The 19,793-nt window shown below is 41.4% G+C and overlaps 1 protein-coding gene across 2 annotated transcripts in view; it reads left to right on the forward strand.

Annotated features, from left to right (window-relative positions):
* Positions 1 to 19,793, forward strand: part of HIP1R (huntingtin interacting protein 1 related) — a 533,463-nt gene that overhangs the window by 282,860 nt on the left and 230,810 nt on the right. For both annotated transcript variants that reach the window (XM_053701777.1, XM_053701776.1), the window contains 2 exons: positions 12,091 to 12,274; positions 13,297 to 13,385. In XM_053701777.1, coding sequence (XP_053557752.1) covers positions 12,091 to 12,274; positions 13,297 to 13,385 — 273 coding nt within the window. The remainder of the gene's footprint in view (positions 1 to 12,090; positions 12,275 to 13,296; positions 13,386 to 19,793) is intronic.

Raw genomic sequence — 19,793 nt, forward strand, 5'->3', positions numbered from 1 at the left:
CTTCTGGGGATGTTTATTTACCAGGGGATTTTGCTGCACATATAACTTCTGCAGTATCTGTGGCTTTGTCGGCTTTCTTTTCTGCGGATAAGTGAAAGAGGAAATCTAAACATCTGTCTTCTAGTAAAGCTGATCAGTCTGTACAGGTCAACCTTTTCCAAATGTCTGATGAGGAGGATACTTCAGTAGCTTCTGAAGGTGAGATCTCAGACTCTGACACTGGAGGAAAAAATCTTCTGTATCTGAAGAAGTTAATTTCAGATCTAAGCTTGAACATCTCCAGTTGCTTCTGAAGGAGGTTCTAGCTACTTTGGATGACTCTGAACCTTCGGTTGTTGTCAACCCTAAAAGTTCTACTAAACTTAATAGGGTTTATGATTCTCCCTCATCCGTGGATGTTTTTCCTGTTCCAGACAAGATGTCTGAAATTATAGTTAAGGAATGGGATAAGCCAGGGCTTCCATTTTCCCCTTCGCCTGTTCTTAAAAATGTTTCCTGTTGCTGACTCCATTCATGACTCATGGCGCACCGTGCCTAAAGTAGAGGGCGCTATCTCTACTCTAGCTAAAAGAACTACCATTCCTATAGAGGATAGTTGTTCCTTTAAGGATCCAATGGATAAGAAGCTAGAGGCTTACTTAAAAAAGATGTACATCCATCAGGGATTTCAGTGGCAACCTGCGGCAAGTATTGCTATGGTTGCTGGAGCAGCATCTTATTGGTGCAATGCCCTGTCTGATCTGATATCAGAAGAAACTACAATAGAGGAGATCCAAGATGGGATCAAAGCTCTTTAACTAGCCAATACCTTTATCTGCGATGCTAATATGCAGGTAATTAGACTGGGAGCCAAGATGTCTAGCTTCACTGTTCTAGCTCGCAGAGCTCTGTGGTTAAAATCTTGGTTGGCGGATGAATCTTCAAAGGCCAAGCTTTTAGCTTTACCTTATAAAGGTAAAACTCTTTTTGGTCCTGGTGTAGCGGAAATCATTTCCAAGATTACGGGGGGAAAGGGATCTTTCCTACCTCAGGACAAGAAAAATAGACCTAGAGGTCAACAGAATTCAAATTTTCGTTCCTTTCGCAACTTTAAAGGATATAAGTCTTCCTCCTCTTCTTCCAAACCAAAGCAATTCAGGACCTCTTGGAATTCCAGTCAGCCTTGGAATAAAGGAAAGCAAAACAAGAAGCCTTCCACTGATTCTAAATTGGCATGAAGGGTCCGCCCCCGATCAAATTTTGGATTAAGTTGGGGGGAAGACTTTTCTCTTTTTCAACATGCCTGGATACGTGTTGTCCCAGATCCGTTTTGTATCCCAGGGTTACAAAATTGGATTCAAATCTTGCTCTCCAAGGGGCAGATTTTTCCTGTCAAAACTATCCAAAAACCAGATAAAGAGGGGAGGCCTTCTTAAAGGACCTATCCTCCCTGGGAGTAATTGTTCCTGTTCCTCTAGGACAGTGATGGCGAGCCTTGTAGTTCTGAAACATCTGCAGTGCCAAGGTTCGCCATCCCTGCTCTAGGAGAACAGGGTCAAGGATTCTATTCAAATTTCTTTGTGGTTCCAAAAATGGAGGGAGCTTTCCATCCCATCCTAGACTTAAAATGCCTAAACAAATTCCTCAGTGTTCCGTCGTTCAAGATGGAAAATTTTCGGTCCATTCTTCCATTGGTTCAGGAAAGTCAGTTCATGACGACCATAGGCCTGAAGGACATGTACCTCCATGTTCCCATTCACAGGGATCATCACCAGTTTCTGAGGTTTGCTTTCCTGGAAAAGCATTTCCAGTTTGTTGCACTTCCATTTGATCTAGCCACGGCTCCCAGAATATTCACAAAGGTTCTGGGGGCTCTATTGGCTGTGGTCAGATCCTAGGGAATTGCAGTGGCGCCTTATCTAGACGACATGTTGGTTCAGGCATCATCTTTTCAACTAGTAAAATCTCATACAGATGTCTTTTCTACATTCCCACGGGTTGAAAGTGAATCTGTAAAAGAGTTCTCTAGTTCCAGCCACAAGAGTGTGTTTCCTAGGAACGATCATAGATTCCCTGTCCATGAAGATTTTCCGGACGGATGTCAGAAAATCCAAACTTCTTGATTCTTGCCTTTCTCTCCAGTCTGCTATTCTTGCATCAGTGGCTCAATGCATGGAGGTGATTGGTCTGATGGTTGCTTCCATGGACATCGGTCGTTTTGCTCGGTTCCATCTGCGACCTCTGCAACTTTGCATGCTCAGTCAATGGAACGGAGACCATTCAGATTTATCGCAGAGGATAAATCTGGATCCCTTAACAAGAGACTCTCCCTCGTGGTGGATTTCACAGGAGCATCTGTCTCAGGGCATTTGCTTCCTGAGACCTTCCTGGGTGATTGTGACTACGTATGCAAGCCTGTTAGGCTGGGGAGCAGTTTGGGGCTCTCTAAAAGATTCAGGGCCTGTGGACTCGGGAGGAGTCTTCTCTCCCCATAAACATCTTGGAGTTGAGAGCAATCTTCAATGCCTTGACAGCTTGGCCTCAATTGTCTTTAGTCCGGTTTATCCGATTCCAGTCGGACAACATCACCGCAGTGACTTTCATCAACCACCAAGGAGGAACTTTAAGTTCCTTAGCCATGAAGGAGGTGACTCTCATTCTGCAGTGGGCGGAAGCTCACAACTGTCTTCTATCTGCCATCCACATTCTAGGAGTGGACAACTGGGAGGCAGACTGACTTTTCATCCCAGGGAGTGGGCTCTCCATCTGGAAGTGTTCTCAATGATAACCCTCATGTGGGGGGTTCCGGAGTTGAATCTGATGGCGTCTCGTCAAAACGCCAAGGTACGGTTCAAGGTCAAGAGATCCTCAGGCCGCTCTGATAGACGCTGTAGTGGTTCCTTGGATCTTCTTTCTGGCATATCTGTTTCTTCCATTTGCTCTCCTTCCACGAGTCATTGCTCGTATCAAACAAGAGAGAGCATCTGTAATTCTAATTGCATGGCCTCGCAGGATCTGATTCGCGAATCTGGTGAGAATGTCATCTCTTCCACCTTGAAGGTTACCTCTGAGGAAGGACCTTCTAATTCAGTGTCCTTTCCTTCATCCAAATCTGGATTCTCTGAAGCTGACTACTTGGAGATTGAACGCCTAGTTTTGTTTAGGTGTGGTTTTTCTGAGCCGGTCATTGATACCATGCTCCAGGCTCATAAACCTGTTACTCGCAGAATTTACCATAAAATATGGCGTAAATACCTTTATTGGTGCAAATCTAAGGGTTTCTCCTGAAGCCGGGTTAGGATTCCCCAGATTTTATCGTTTCTTCAGGATGGCCTGGATAAAGGTTTGTCAGTCAGTACTTGAAGGGTCAGATATCTGCACTGTCTATTCTTTTGCATAAACGTCTGGAAGATTTGCCAGAAGTTCAAGCTTTCGTTCAGGCCCTGGTCAGGATTAGGCCTGTGTTTAAACCTGTTGCTCCTACTTGGAGTTTTAATTTTGTTCTTAAAGTTTTGCAACAGGCTCCGTTTTAGCCGATGCATGTTGTTGATATAAAATTATCTTGGAAGGTTTTGTTTCTTCTTGCTATTTCTTCCACTCGCAGAGTTTCTGAGCTTTCAGCTCTGCAGTGTGATTCCCCGTACCATATTTTTCATGCAGATAAGGCGGTCCTTAGTACTAAATTGGGTTTTCTCCCTAAGGTGGTGTCAGACTGAAACATTAATCAGGAAATTGTTGTTGCGTCCTTTTATCATAATCCTTCTTCTCATAAGGAACGTCTTTTGCATAACTTGTTGTGCATGCTCTAAAATTTTACCTACAAGCTACTAAAGATTTTCTCTGGAAAACGTAAGGGTCAGAAGGCCACTTCTACTACCCTTTCCCTCTGGTTAAGAAGTATGATTCGTTTTGCTTATGAGACAGCTGGACAGCAGCCTCCTGAGAGAATTACGACTCATTTCACTAGGGATGTCTCCTCATCCTGGGCTTTCAAAAATGAAGCTTCTGTAGAACAGATTTGCAAGGTGGCAACATGGTCCTCTTTGCATACTTTTTTTTCAAATTCTACAAATTTGATACTTTTGCCTTGGCTGAGGCCTCTTTTGGGAGAAAGGTTCTTCAAGCGGTGGTGCCTTCTGTTTAGGTCCTCCTGCCTTGTTCTCCCTCCCTATTCATTCCATGTCCTCTAGCTTGGGTATTAGTTCCCACTAGTAATTGGAATGACTTTGTGGACTCTCCATGCCATAGGAAAGAAAACAAAATGTATGCTTACCTGATAAATTTCTTTCTTTCCGGGCATGGAGAGTCCACAACCTCAACCTCTTTTTAAATTATAATTCGGCAGTTTTTTTGAGTAAACCTCAGGCACCTCTATACCCTTGTGTTTCTTCTTTTTCCATTTTCCTTCGGCTGAATGACACGGGATTATGGGTAAGGGAAGTTGCTCTTTGCCTCCTCCTGCCGGCCAGGAGTTGAATATCTAACTAGTAATTGGAATGACGTTGTCGACTCTCCATGCCCAGAAATAAATCAATTTATTAGGTAAGCATAAATTTTGTTTTACTGTACCAACACATATTATATACCATTTTCTCGCCATTAAATGGACTTTCTAAAGATACCGAAAAAATTATAAAATATGATGACATTTTTTTTTCTAACTTTGACTTTCACTGCCAAATGCGATCAAATAAAAAAATCGTTAACTTTTTCAAACTTTAGGTTTCTCACTGAAATTATTTACAAACAGCTTGTGCAATAATGGCACAAGTGGTTGTAAAAGCTTCTCTGGGATCCCCTTTGTTTAGAAATAGCAGACATATATGGCTTTGGCATTGCTTTTTGGTAATTAGAAGGCTGCTAAATTGCAGCTGCGCACCACACTTATTATTCCTAGCAGTGAAGGGGTTAATTTTAGCTTGGTTAGTAACCTGCTGTCACCCAAGGTACTCCTGAAAATCGGGCCTGTTAGAGAGCCCTGAGGACAGGTTTGAAAACCCCTGAACTGACAAATTGGCTACTGAATTTTATTTATTTTTATATTTTTAAAAAGAGGAAAATATTAACCGGTTTTCCTTTTCTGCTTTACCGATTCTTTATTTTTTGGAAAATGTAACTATGTCGTCTTGGATTTTTTGTTTTCAAAACCAATTGCTCTAGTCTATAGGACATACTGCAACATACTTTTAAACTTTTGCATACATTATACATTCAATTTTCAAGACGGTTTGCACCCATCTTACAACTGTCAGAAGAACTGTATGCTCTCATTTGTGTTTCTTTTTTCATAATTATTCTTCAGGGCAAGGTGGACCCTATTTTAATTTTTCTTTTTTTAGGTTAATATATTTTTTAGATTTGACATTGTGGTTAAAGCATTATATCCTAAATCTAAAATGGTATATGTAAACTTCCAAAGGAATAAGAACGTCCAGAAAAAGTGAGACGGCTTCCAAATTTTACCAGGTGGCTGTTTTGTTTTTCGCAAGCCATACTGATACGTCTTTATAGAGCTATTATCACTTCATGGGCCACGTATAAATACTATATTAAATAAAGTTCTTATTGAAATTGGTAAATTAAATACCCACCCTGGCATCCTCATTCTGTTTGTTTATCATGCCTAGTCTGTTTCTAGGGTCATTTCTCTTGTTAAGTGTATCCAGTCCACGGATCATCCATTACTTGTGGGATATTCTCCTTCCCAACAGGAAGTTGCAAGAGGATCACCCACAGCAGAGCTGCTATATAGCTCCTCCCCTAACTGTCATATCCAGTCATTCTCTTGCAAGCCTCAACCAAGATGGAGGTCGTAAGAGGAGTGTGGTGTTTTATACTTAGTTTATTCTTCAATCAAAAGTTTGTTATTTTTAAATGGTGCCGGAGTGTACAGTTTATCTCAGGCAGTATTTAGAAGAAGAATCTGCCTGCGTTTTCTATGATCTTAGCAGAAGTAACGAAGATCCATGGCTGTTCTCAGATATTCTGAGGAGTGAGGTAACTTCAGAGAGGGAATGGCGTGCAGGGTATCCTGCAATAAGGTGTGTGCAGTTAATATATTTCTAGGGATGGAATTTGCTAGAAAATGCTGCTGATACTGAACTAATGTAAGTAAAGCCTTAAATGCAGTGAGAGCTACTGATATCAGGCTTATTAATAGAGATACATACTCTTATAAAAATGTAATATAAAACGTTTGCTGGCATGTTTAATCGTTTTTATATATGTTTGGTGATAAAACTTATTGGGGCCTAGTTTTTTTCCACATGGCTGGCTTGAATTCTGCCTAGTAACAGTTTCCTGACTTTCCACTGTTGTAATATGAGTGGGAGGGGTTTTTTTGTGCAGCAAAAATTACAGACACAGACATCCAGCTTCTTCCTGCATGATCCAGGATATCTCTGGAGGGCTCAAAAGGCTTCAAAGTCGTTTTTGAGGGAGGTAACAAGCCACAGTAGAGCTGTGGCAGTTGTGACTATTTAAAAAACAACAACAAAACCCCCCCCCAAAAAAACGTTTTTGTCAGTTATTATTCTGTGTTTGGTATTAAGGGGTTAATCATCCATTTGCAAGTGGGTGCAATGCTCTGCTAACTTGTTACATACACTGTAAAAATTTTGTTAGTGTAACTGCCTTTTTTCACTGTTATTTCAAATTTTGGCAAAAATTTGTATTTCTTAAAGGTGCAGTAACGTTTTTTATATTGCTTGTAAACTTGTTTAAGTGTTTTCCAAGCTTGCTAGTCTCATTGCTAGTCTGTTTAAACATGTGTGACACAGAGGAAACAACTTGTTCATTATGTTTGAAAGCCATGGTGGAGCCCCATAGGAGAATGTGTACTAAATGTATTGATTTCACCTTAAACAGTAAAGATCAGTCTTTAACTATAAAAGAAATATCACCAGAAGATTCTGACGAGGGGGAAGTTATGCCGACTAAGTCTCCCCACGTGTCAGACCCTTCGCCTCCCGCTCAGGGGATGCACGCTAATATGGCACCAATTGCATCAGGGACGCCCATAGTGATTACCTTACAGGACATGGCTGCAATCATGAATAATACCCTGTCAGAGGTATTATCCAGGTTGCCTGAATTATGAGGCAAGCGCGATTGCTCTGGGGTTAGGAGAAATACAGAGCGCGCAGATGCTGTAAGGGCCATGTCTGATACTGCGTCACAATATGCAGATCATGAGGACGGAGAGCTTCAGTCTGTGGGTGACGTCTCTGATTCGGGGAAACCTGATTCAGAGATTTCTAATTTTAAATTTAAGCTTGAGAACCTCCGTGTATTGCTTGGGGAGGTATTAGCTGCTCTGAATGACTGTAACACAGTTGCAGTACCAGAGAAATTGTGTAGGCTGTATAAATACTATGCGGTGCCGGTGTGTACTGATGTTTTTCCTATACCTAAAAGGCTTACAGAAATTATTAGCAAGGAGTGGGATAGACCGGGTGTGCCTTTTTCCCCACCTCCTATATTTAGAAAAATGTTTCCAATAGACGCCACTACACGGGACTTATGGCAGACGGTCCCTAAGGTGGAGGGAGCAGTCTCTACTTTAGCAAAGCGTACCACTATCCCGGTTGAGGACAGTTGTGCTTTTTCAGATCCAATGGATAAAAAATTGGAGGGTTACCTTAAGAAAATGTTTATTCAACAAGGTTTTATTTTACAGCCCCTTGCATGCATAGCGCCTGTCACGGCCACGGCGGCATTCTGGTTTGAGGCCCTGGAAGAGGCCATCCATACAGCTCCATTGACTGAAATTATTGACAAGCTTAGAACACTTAAGCTAGCTAACTCATTTGTTTCTGATGCCATTGTTCATTTGACTAAACTAACGGCTAAGAATTCCGGATTCGCCATCCAGGCGCGTAGGGCGCTATGGCTTAAATCCTGGTCAGCTGACGTGACTTCGAAGTCTAAATTACTCAACATTCCTTTCAAGGGGCAGACCTTATTCGGGCCTGGTTTGAAGGAAATTATTGCTGACATTACTGGAGGTAAGGGTCATACCCTTCCTCAGGACAGGGCCAAAGCAAAGGCCAAACAGTCTAATTTTCGTACCTTTCGAAATTTCAAGGCAGGGGCAGCATCAACTTCCTCCGCTTCAAAGCAAGAGGGAACTTTTGCTCAATCTAAGCAGGCCTGGAAACCTAACCAGTCCTGGAACAAAGGCAAGCAGGCCAGAAAGCCTGCTGCTGCCTCTAAGACAGCATGAAGGAACGGCCCCCTATCCGGCGACGGATCTAGATAGGTATGCAGACTTTCTCTCTTCGCCCAGGCATGGGCAACAGATGTTAAAGATCATATCTCAGGGATATGTTCTGGACTTCAAAGCTTCCCCTCCACAAGGGAGATTTCATCTTTCAAGGCTATCTGCAAATCAGATAAAGAAAGAGGCATTCCTACGCTGTGTGCAAGACCTCCTAATTATGGGAGTTATCCATCCAGTTCCGTGGACGGAACAAGGACAGGGTTTTTATTCAAATCTGTTTGTGGTTCCCAAAAAAGAGGGAACCTTCAGACCAATTTTGGATCTAAAGATCTTAAACAAATTCCTCAGAGTTCCATCTTTCAAAATGGAAACTATTCGGACCATCCTACCCATGATCCAAGAGGGTCAGTACATGACCACAGTGGACCTAAAGGATGCCTACCTTCACATACCGATTCACAAAGACCACCATCGGTTTCTAAGGTTTGCCTTTCTAGACAGGCATTACCAATTTGTAGCTCTTCCCTTCGGGTTGGCTACAGCCCCGAGAATCTTCACAAAGGTTCTGGGCTCACTTCTGGCAGTTCTAAGACCGCGAGGCATAGCGGTAGCTCCGTATCTAGACTACATCCTGATACAGGCGTCAAACTTTCAAGTTGCCAAGTCTCATACAGAGATAGTTCTGGCATTTCTGAGGTCGCACGGGTGGAAAGTGAACGAGGAAAAGAGTTCTCTATCCCCACTCACAAGAGTCTCCTTCTTAGGGACTCTTATAGATTCTGTAGAAATGAAAATTTACCTGACGGAGTCCAGGTTATCAAAACTTCTAAATGCTTGCCGTGTTCTTCACTCCATTCCGCGCCCTTCGGTGGCTCAGTGTATGGAGGTAATCGGCTTAATGGTAGCGGCAATGGACATAGTGCCATTTGCGCGCCTACATCTCAGACCGCTGCAATTATGCATGCTGAGTCAGTGGAATGGGGATTACACAGATTTGTCCCCTCTGCTAAATCTGGGTCAAGAGACCAGAGATTCTCTTCTCTGGTTGTTGTCTCGGGTCCACCTGTCCAAGGGTATGACCTTTCGCAGGCCAGATTGAACAATTGTAACAACAGATGCCAGCCTTCTAGGTTGGGGTGCAGTCTGGAACTCCCTGAAGGCACAGAGATCGTGGACTCAGGAGGAGAAACTCCTTCCAATAAATATTCTGGAGTTAAGAGCGATATTCAATGCTCTTCTGGCTTGGCCTCAGTTAGCAACACTGAGGTTCATCAGATTTCAGTCGGACAACATCACGACTGTGGCTTACATCAACCATCAAGGGGGAACCAGGAGTTCCTTAGCGATGTTAGAAGTCTCAAAAATAATTCGCTGGGCAGAGTCCCACTCTTGCCACCTGTCAGCAATCCATATCCCAGGCGTGGAGAACTGGGAGGCGGATTTTCTAAGTCGTCAGACTTTCCATCCGGGGGAGTGGGAACTCCATCCGGAGGTGTTTGCTCAATTGATTCTTCGTTGGGGCAAACCAGAGTTGGATCTCATGGCGTCTCGCCAGAACGCCAAGCTCCCTTGTTACGGATCCAGGTCCAGGGACCCAGAAGCGACGCTGATAGATGCTCTAGCAGCGCCTTGGTTCTTCAACCTGGCTTATGTGTTTCCACCGTTTCCTCTGCTCCCTCGACTGATTGCCAAAATCAAACAGGAGAGAGCATCGGTGATTCTGATAGCACCTGCGTGGCCACGCAGGACTTGGTATGCAGACCTAGTGGACATGTCATCCTTTCCACCATGGACTCTGCCTCTAAGACAGGACCTTCTGATACAAGGTCCTTTCAATCATCCAAATCTAATTTCTCTGAGACTGACTGCATGGAGATTGAACGCTTGATTCTATCAAAGCGTGGCTTCTCCGAGTCAGTCATTGATACCTTAATACAGGCACGAAAGCCTGTTACCAGGAAAATCTACCACAAGATATGGAGTAAATATCCTTATTGGTGTGAATCCAAGAATTACTCATGGAGTAAGGTTAGGATTCCTAGAATATTGTCTTTTCTCCAAGAGGGCTTGGACAAAGGATTATCATCTAGTTCCTTAAAGGGACAGATTTCTGCTCTGTCTATTCTTTTGCACAAGCGTCTGGCAGAGGTTCCAGACGTTCAGGCATTTTGCCAGGCTTTGGTTAGAATTAAGCCTGTGTTTAAACCTGTTGCTCCTCCGTGGAGCTTAAACTTGGTTCTTAAAGTTCTTCAAGGAGTTCCGTTTGAACCCCTTCATTCCATTGATATTAAACTTTTATCTTGGAAAGTTCTGTTTTTGATGGCTATTTCCTTGGTTCGGAGAGTCCCTGAGCTATCTGCCTTACAATGTGATTCTTCTTATCTGATTTTTCATGCAGATAAGGTAGTTCTGCGTACCAAACCTGGGTTTTTACCTAAGGTGGTTTCTAACAAGAATATCAATCAAGAGATTGTTGTTCCATCATTGTGTCCTAATCCTCCTTCAAAGAAGGAACGTCTTTTACATAATCTGGACGTAGTCCGTGCCTTGAAGTTTTACTTACAAGCTACTAAGGATTTTCGTCAAACATCTTCCCTGTTTGTCGTTTACTCTGGACAGAGGAGAGGTCAAAAAGCTTCGGCAACCTCTCTGTCCTTTTGGCTTCGGAGCGTAATACGCCTAGCCTATGAGACTGCTGGACAGCAGCTCCCTGAAAGGATTACAGCTCATTCTACTAAAGCTGTGGCTTCCACATGGGCCTTCAAAAATGAGGCCTCTGTTGAACAGATTTGCAAGGCTGCGACTTGGTCTTCCCTTCACACTTTTTAAAAATTTTACAAATTTGATACTTTTGCTTCTTCGGAGGCTGTTTTTGGGAGAAAGGTTCTTCGGGCAGTGGTTCCTTCCGCTTAATCCTGCCTTGTCCCTCCCATCATCCGTGTACTTTAGCTTTGGTATTGGTATCCCACAAGTAATGGATGATCCGTGAACTGGATACACTTAACAAGAGAAAACATAATTTATGCTTACCTGATAAATTTATTTCTCTTGTAGTGTATCCAGTCCACGGCCCGCCCTGTCCTTTTAAGGCAGATCTAAATTTTAATTAAACTACAGTCACCACTGCACCCTATGGTTTCTCCTTTCTCTGTTTGTTTTCGGTCAAATGACTGGATATGACAGTTAGGGGAGGAGCTATATAGCAGCTCTGCTTGGGTGATCCTCTTGCAACTTCCTGTTGGGAAGGAGAATATCCCACAAGTAATGGATGATCCGTGGACTGGATACACTACAAGAGAAATAAATTTATCAGGTAAGCATAAATTATGTTTTTTCAGGGTTCCTTCTCTTTCTTTCTCCAGACTGCTTCTAAATATAGACTGCGAGAATGAGAGTATTTATGGGAAGAGAGTTCTGAGGAAGTTTATACCTAATTCCAAATGTTGACATGCTGTATACCCAACAGTACAGAGTATGTTATCAACTTAAATATGTAGAGACTGATTTATCAGAAGTAAAAAATCGGATTCTAGTTTCATCCCTGAAATCTCTAGCTGTCAGTATATTTTCATTCCACTACAGTGCCACAGTCATTGTGTATGGGGTGTTTACTGCATATAATTTTCAACTACAGGTGTGATTGGTGAGTCCAGTCTAGTGTTACTAAAACTGTATTGTTAGTGAATTTTAGTTTTTGTGTGTGATTGGAATAGGTTAGATCTGGTCTTAGAGACTACCACAGTATCTTGTCAATCCAATCAGATGGTCGCAAAAATACATGTAGCCTTTTGTCACTCTTTGGTGTTTGCTATTAAATAATGTTAAAAATAAAATTATATTTTTATATGGTGATTTTTGCCACTGTTTTTTTATTTTTTATACATTCACAGGCTCAAAAGTACATCATGCAGCTGAAAGGTCAAATTAACACTTTGGAGGCTGAAATAGAGGAGCAGCGTAAACAGAAGCAGAAAGCTCTTGTTGATAATGAGCAATTGCGGGATGAGTTGGAGAAGCTAAAAAAGCAAAAGCTGGAAAGTGACAAGACCCAGACACTTTTTGTAGAATCAGAAAGTAGGTCTATGTAAATAAGGTTTCTTGGTTGCATGGGGAATTACTCTTCAAGATATTCACATGCACAGTTGTAAAAATGTGCATGTGAGAGAAATCCTGATTTGCAGTGCAATATTCATGGTTGTTTTTATTTGCTGCTGTAAATTGAATTTCCTATCTTATCAGTAATCTCTACAGAAAATGTTGCTGTCCGAGTGACATAGGAAGTAACCGGGTGTTTGCAATGCAATATTTTACTATTTTCTGTTATTTAGAAATGTTACGGCACCTATGTGAAAATTTCTGTTATTTAGAAATGTTACGGCACCTATGTGAAAATGACATAATTTAATATAAATTGGTTTAAAGTTAATTTATGCAACAAATATTAAAAATAATAATCTTCGTTCATTTTAAATGAATATTGACGTACATTTTAGCTGGGTGGTCAGTAAATTCAGCCAGATGGTGTGCCTGGGAAGAACTTTGCTAACATTTTGTTTGTGTGTTCATGGTTGCTGGTGGAAATCCCTGTCATGTCACCATGTATGTGCACAATGAAATTACATGGAGCAAGGTAACTTTCTGGAAAGAGGGGAAATGCAATGAGGGACAAAAAAACCCCTCAGTGCAGTCATTTCTTCTTCTACATTATATTTCTGCAACTAAGTACTTTATCTGTTGAAAAAAGAGGTTTAATTTATTGGGTAATTCACAAAAAAGTTGAAATTTGTCTTTAAATGCAATGAGGACCAACAGGGTGTGAAATGGATCAGCACTCAAACGGTTAAACACTGGCGGCACAGCCATGCGTTTTTGCTACCTCACTTCAGATTCATTTGTGGTTTACCTTAATAAGAGCTTTTAGAGGTGTTGTATGAAGAAGGCAAACATCTGTCTCTTTCATTTATATGTCTCTGGGGTTGTAATGTGAAATTCCACGTTGTAAACACAGATTCAACAGGTATCCAGGCGAATATAGATGTTTTAAATTTAGAATATTGTAGTTGAATTTATTTTATTTTTTTTCCAACTTTTTTTAGAGAAAGTGCAGGCGACTGAATTACGTTACAATAAATTGAAGGAAAAGCACAATGAGCTTATCAACGTCCATGCAGGACTTCTTCGAAAGGTATTTGTTTAGTTCAGTTTCACAAAGTAATACTTTTGTTTTATAAGACTGATGTGTATAACAGTACATATTAATAATAATTGCAGATTGTTGTCTCAAGATATTTCAATAGTGTAATTTTGCTATGTCATGGATTTGTTGTACTTAATTAAAGATATAGGTGGTACTCCTGGAAATAGCCACATTTTGACAATCAGCCCCTTCAAATAGACATGGAAAGCAAATGTTTTCTATGATGCATATAAAAGAACAGAAAAGCATATTCTTTTTTGTTTTTCACAAAAGACTGTTAATAACTGTATTGGCATTTGTTCTGGACAGATTTTTTTTTCTTGTATGCTGTACATTTTGTCACAAATCTTAGGCTTGACCAAGGGTTCTTGCATCCATTTAATATAATGGCCAAGACAGCAAAAACGTGTACTTTCAAAGTGCAAAAAATTAAGCCTTACTGATAGAATTCTAAGATATGACATAATTGAATATTAGATGTTGGAGATTATTTTGAATAATTCTAGATTTTATAGGAAGCTTAATTGGTAGATTTGCTCTTTGCATACGTTTTGTTTACTGTAGCTGGAACTACAGCTGCTACGGCACCCAGCACCCTGTGGACAGGAATGAAATATTGGTCATTGATGTAATTTATAATTCATGAAAACACCATTATTATTCAAGGTGCTTTATGTTTCAAGTTGTCTAAGAAATGGTACCAAAGTCTCCTTATGCAGAGAGGAAACCTTTATAATGAATTTAGCTTGTTCCTTCCTGATTCCACAATGAAATTAATCACTTTTAAATTCCCACATCTGAGAAAAAGCATCCACTTCCATTGGAAGTCAACTGATGACCTGATGTACATGATGATTGTTGATAGGAGCCATTACATCCACTTCTGGATGCCACCACTGTTCTGTTATCTTGTTGAAAATGTTTCTGTGGGTCTGTGAGGTTATGTCTGCTTTCTTGTTGTCCTGAGCTCAAATTATATAACTTAAAGGGACTCCCAAATTGTTATTGTTTAAAAAGATAGATAATCTCTTTATTACCCATTTCACAGTTTTACATAACCAACACAGTTATATTAATATACTTTCTTTCTTTCATCCCATTACTCGTTGTTATTATTATTATTATTATCGGTTATTTGTAGAGCGCCAACAGATTCCGCAGCGCTAGTAATTACTCTTCTCTACCACTAGGAAAGGGCAAAGATTCCCAAACCCCAAGAGCCCTCTAAAACCCCTCACACATAACTCAGTCTTTACTTTGTCTCCGCTGGAGGTAGTTGAAGAATAAAGTTGTGCATGTGATTTTTCAAGGAAAAAGTTTTTCATTTTATGTTGAGGCCCGGTTTCCCCTCAGAGTACAGTTCTTGTTGAGGGATATATTTGGGGTATGGCTTATGATTCTATTGTTTCAGCTCATGGGAAATCTTTCATAAACTCTCTGTAATTAGTCGCAGGGAGGTGTCTTCTTCCTCCTTTATGGATCTATAAAATACTCCTATTCCATAACCTCTGCCGATATGTTTCATTACTGGTTTTGGCTGTCTACTACTTAAATGACAGTGGACGAGTGTCTATTGGTAACTATATGTATATATATGTGTGTGTGTGTGTATGTATATATATATATATGTGTGTATATATATATATATATATATATATATATATATATATATATATATATATATATATATATATATATATATATATAATTTTTTATTTTTTTTAAAAAACATGTAGACACTCATTTAGCTATATTATGGGCAATTTTTTATTTAAAAAAAAAAAAAGTTTCTATATATTTTATTATATATGGCACTGGGACAGATCTTTCAGCTATGTGCACGTTGGGTTTTTGGCGCGCTCTATTTCATTCAATCTGTCAGTTGTTTGGCGCATTTGGAGGTAATGTTTTCTCCTGTTCTTGTCCTTTTAGCTCGGCTTAACGTGCATTATTTCTGTCAAAGGTACTTAGGTGGGGGTAAATGGTTTCCTTTCCTCAAGAGCTTTTTAAAGGGGTTTTATAGTGTTTATTGCATTGCTTTGTCATATGCTATAATGGAGCAGCAGGGTTCTGTCCCTAAATCTACCCAATAAACTGACTCTCCTGAACGCCTTTCTACCATTATTAGATGTGCTTATTGTAAAAAGAAGCTGGTGACCTCTTCATCTTATTTATGTGGCTCATGTTTAGATTTGTTAATGCATACAGATCAATCTAATGCTGTTTCTTTGGGTACTAATGCATCTTCTCTTTGTTAATTGCCAGTTAATGCTTCAGTAGTGCCTCCTGCCATGACATTTTTTATCAAGGCTGTGGTCTCTGAGGTGTTGGCTGCTCTCCTGCCTTCAAATAAGCGTAAAAGGTAATTTCAGATTTTACCTTCTACAAGTGCTATGTGCCTTGAGCCCAGGGATACTGTTGTATCTTCAGATGGTGAAGTTTTCTCTGAGGATTCCTCAACTGAAGTCAAACCTGATATTTCCTCTTTGTTGTTTAAAGTTGAACACACTCTTTCTCTTTTAAAAGAGGTCTTAATTACTTTAGTGGTATTATTAATCTCCCTGAGGTTTTTCCTGTGCCTGATGCTGTCTCTGACATGATTGCTAGGGAATGGTCTAAGCCAGTTGTGTTTTTTTTTATCCTTCTGCAAGGTCTAAAAAATTATATCCTTTACCTCCTTCTAATCTAGAGTTATGGGGAAACTGTTCCCAAGGTGGATGGGGACATTTCCACTCTGGCTAAACATACTACTATTCCTTTAGAAGACAGTACTTCTTATAAAGACCCTTTAGACAGAAAGTTAGTATCTTTTCATAGCCTTTTTACATGCTGGTTATATTCTCAGACCAGCTATTTCTATTGCTGATGTGGCTGCTGCTTCTACCTAATGGTTGTTTAGTCTTTCAGAGCAGTTTTCTGATGACCCTGTTAGTGCAAATCTATTGGGTTTGCTTCAGAATGCCAATTCTTTTATTTGTGATCCTGTGTTTGATATTATAAAGATTAATGTCAAAAGCATATCTTTCTTGCCAGGAGGGCCTTGTGTCTTAAATCCTGGTCTGCTGATATGGTGTCTAAATCTAGATTCTCTTTTCTTTCAGGGAAATAATTTATATGGGTCTGATTTAGATTTTATTATTCCTACTATTACGGGGGGTAAAGGAGCTTTTCTTCCACCGGACAGAAAGTCTAAAGAAAAATCCAAAGATTCTAATCTGTTTTTGTTCTTTTCGTCAGAATAAGGATCAGAAAATTGTCTCCTTTGTTCAAAATCCAGGTTCCTCTGGTTCACTCTGGTGACCTAATGCCAACTGGAACAAGTCTAAGCTGGTAAGAAATCCGTCCCTTCTAAAACCGCATGCTGCTGCGGCCCCCAACCCAGAGGTTCTGGTAGTGGACAGATTAAGCCTCTTTCAGGAGGCTTGGTTTCATTCTGTCCCAGATTCCCTGGGTTCAGAATGTTGTTTCTCAGGGATATCGAATTGGATTTAGAACAAGTACTCCCAAAGGAAGGTTTTTCTTCATAAATGGAAATAGTCTACAGCTGCATTCATTACTTTTGGGAAATAAGAACCTGGCCACATGGAGGAGGCAAAGACACCCCAACCAAAGGCTTAAATACTCCTCCCACTCCCCTCATCCTCAGTCATTCTTTGCCTTTCGTCCCAGGAGGTTGGCAGAGAAGTGTCAGAAGTTTTCAATAGTCTCTTATGGAGGGTAGTACTCTTCGGCATGGGACTGGAGTTTTAAGTAGTCCTATCAGCCTCTTAGTGAGAGCATGGATGAAAGTTAGAGTCCGGAGATGCAGGGAGAGTCTTTCTGCGAAACATCCCGACTCGTATTAACAGCTCCACAAGCAATCAGTGTTGACGAGTTTCGCTGCCTGCTTTTCTTCTCTCAAGTCCATGGCAGAGGCGATGCTACTATCTGTCACACTTGAAGGGCCATGTTCCTGTTCCACGGCGTAGATTCTGGTAAGATCGTTTCATTTTACTTTCTCATGAATGTATTGTATTACTTATGTTTTTCCCTAGAGGCTACCACCTTGCGGGACTAACTATAACTTAGGGTCTCAGTGAGGCTCCTTTTGTATCTTGGAATCAAGGGTTAATATCTCCTAAGGGGGGGTTATTGAACAGGGTTTTTTTTAAAATCATGTTTATGTGATTCGACCTGCTTATGTGTAGTGTTACTTTGGCTTGAGGCCTTGTGGAACATAACGGCCTTAGTAGTGACGCAGCCTTAACGGTCGGGCGCGCTATTTTTGGACTGTACGGCCTAACTTGTGACCGGACGTGGTCACGTTTTTGCCTCTCCCATTCCGCATTCTTGACCGTGTGGCGACGGAAAGATTCTGGCCCGCTGGTGTCTGGTGCTAGGAGGTGGTGATTGCCCCAGCCATTTAGATTTGTCTAATTTAGTCCAAACTTTTTGTATTCATTCCCAGTTATGGAGGACTCTGATGTTGAGATTCAAGTGGTCTCTGATTCAGATTCTACTTATTGTGACGAATACAAACCGGCCCAGATGACGCATGACAGTCGGTTATGTTCCAAAGGCTGTTCTAATGGGCCCAATTCCTCGGGACCAGGGAATCAAGGGGTCGCTGAGCCATCCGCCTCTGGGGGTTCTGTCCCTTGAGTGGCGAGTTCCCTAGCACTTTCTGTTGCTACACGTGCAGGTGATCCATATTATAATTATCCTTACCTGGAGGGTGGTTTGTTCCCTCCGGAGGTTGCGGCACATTTTCGTATCCAAATTCTTATGGCATTGGCACATCTACAGCTTCCAGATGTCTGCTTAAGATTGATTTTGTGTTCCGTCAACCCGGGTTCCCTAGACATGGGATGGCCTGTTCAGTTATCCGGGGGAGCGACTGGTCCTGAGGCTCTGGTGGAGGTGTGCTGTGCTTTTCGTTACAGACTGGCACGCCTTCGTATTCTGCTACGGCATATTCTGGTGTTTTTGGATGATTTCATCTTTAATGGATATAGGGGTTCTGGGTCTTCCTCTCCGAATAGCTCTCAGAATTAATTATAAGGGGATGAAGTAATCTTTTTATAATCTGATTTGAGTATCTTTTCCTATCCTGAGCTTGGTCGGGTAGGGTTCCTTTGGGCTGGTCCTGCGGGTGTGTCTGTTGTCATTGAGCATTAACCTACGGGTTGCCTTTTCTTTTCTTTTAATCCGGTTAGGATGTTTTTTATTTGATTTTATAAGCTCATGTTTTTTTTATATTCCTTTGGGAATTCTCTCTTCTGGAATTGATGCTCGCGATTTGATGATCACACTGGTTACTTCTACGGACGTTGTTCTGGGGACGCGTTAGTCCTCTGTTTGTCAATGATTCTCCCTTCCTGGGGTTGTGTATCTCCTCAGCTCCTTATGGCTCGAGGCCAAAATTCTGCCTGTCTGCCTGGCAGGTCCAGTTTTGGCGCTGAGTGCTTGCATTACCGTTTGTGTTTATTATCTTGTTTTTACAAGTTTCAACTAAGCATTCTGTTAGGATCTGCGGGTCCGTGGGACATGGGGGACTTGTTCAGTCCTCATCGACTCTGAGCTGTTTGTTTGGGACTCTGTGGAGTTTAAGTCAGTCCACTCTGTAGGTTCCGATTCTTCGGGATTGAGTGTTTTTCCTTCCCTGCGTGGGTTGAGGATTGGAGGTTTTGGACCTCTTTGCCGCCGTTTTGGGTGGTCTTGTTCCTTTTTGGGGACTCTTCCTTAGGGTCGAGATCTCTGGTCTGGGTATATTTTCTCCTTTGTGGTTGAGGCCACCATTTGGGAGGGCCTTGCGGACTCCTTTTTCTGGGAGTTTGCGTTCCTTATTGGGATAATAGCTATTTTTCTTATCCTAGCTATGTCTAGGGGTTGTTTCTGGGATAGAAATGCTATGCATTTGCCTTCCCTGGATGTTGTCCTCTGGGTTGGTACTCTGAGGAGATTTTGAGGCCTAGCCTTATTGACTCGCTCTTCGGGTGACTTTGTCCCTGATGTTTTCCCCTCGGTTATGGAAGTGTGGGTATTATAGCCTGTTGGGCTTAGGATCTTCTCAGTTCTGGCGTGCCCTATTGCTCTTTGGAGTTGGACTTCTGTACGGGGTGGTCTCTTCCCCTTGGGTTGGGATTTTTTGTGTGAGTCTTCGACCCATTCTACGGGTTGGTCTTACTTCCTGGTGTAGTCTGTTTTTTCTTCAGGTGTTCCCTGGGGTATTGTTTGTCTACACAATTGGGGCTTGGACTTCTTTTAGGAAATTTTTATTTTTCTATGTCTGGTCCGGAAGCCCTTATTCTCCAGTTAACGTGCACTATTTCTTATGGTCTTGCTAGTTGTGCTACTAGCAGCGGCCAGCTCCTTGCGGCCTGTCTTGTTCTTGAGGGTATGTGCTTTTTTTATTTT

The sequence above is a fragment of the Bombina bombina genome, chromosome 2 (assembly GCF_027579735.1).
Source record: "Bombina bombina isolate aBomBom1 chromosome 2, aBomBom1.pri, whole genome shotgun sequence".
NCBI lineage: Eukaryota > Metazoa > Chordata > Amphibia > Anura > Bombinatoridae > Bombina > Bombina bombina.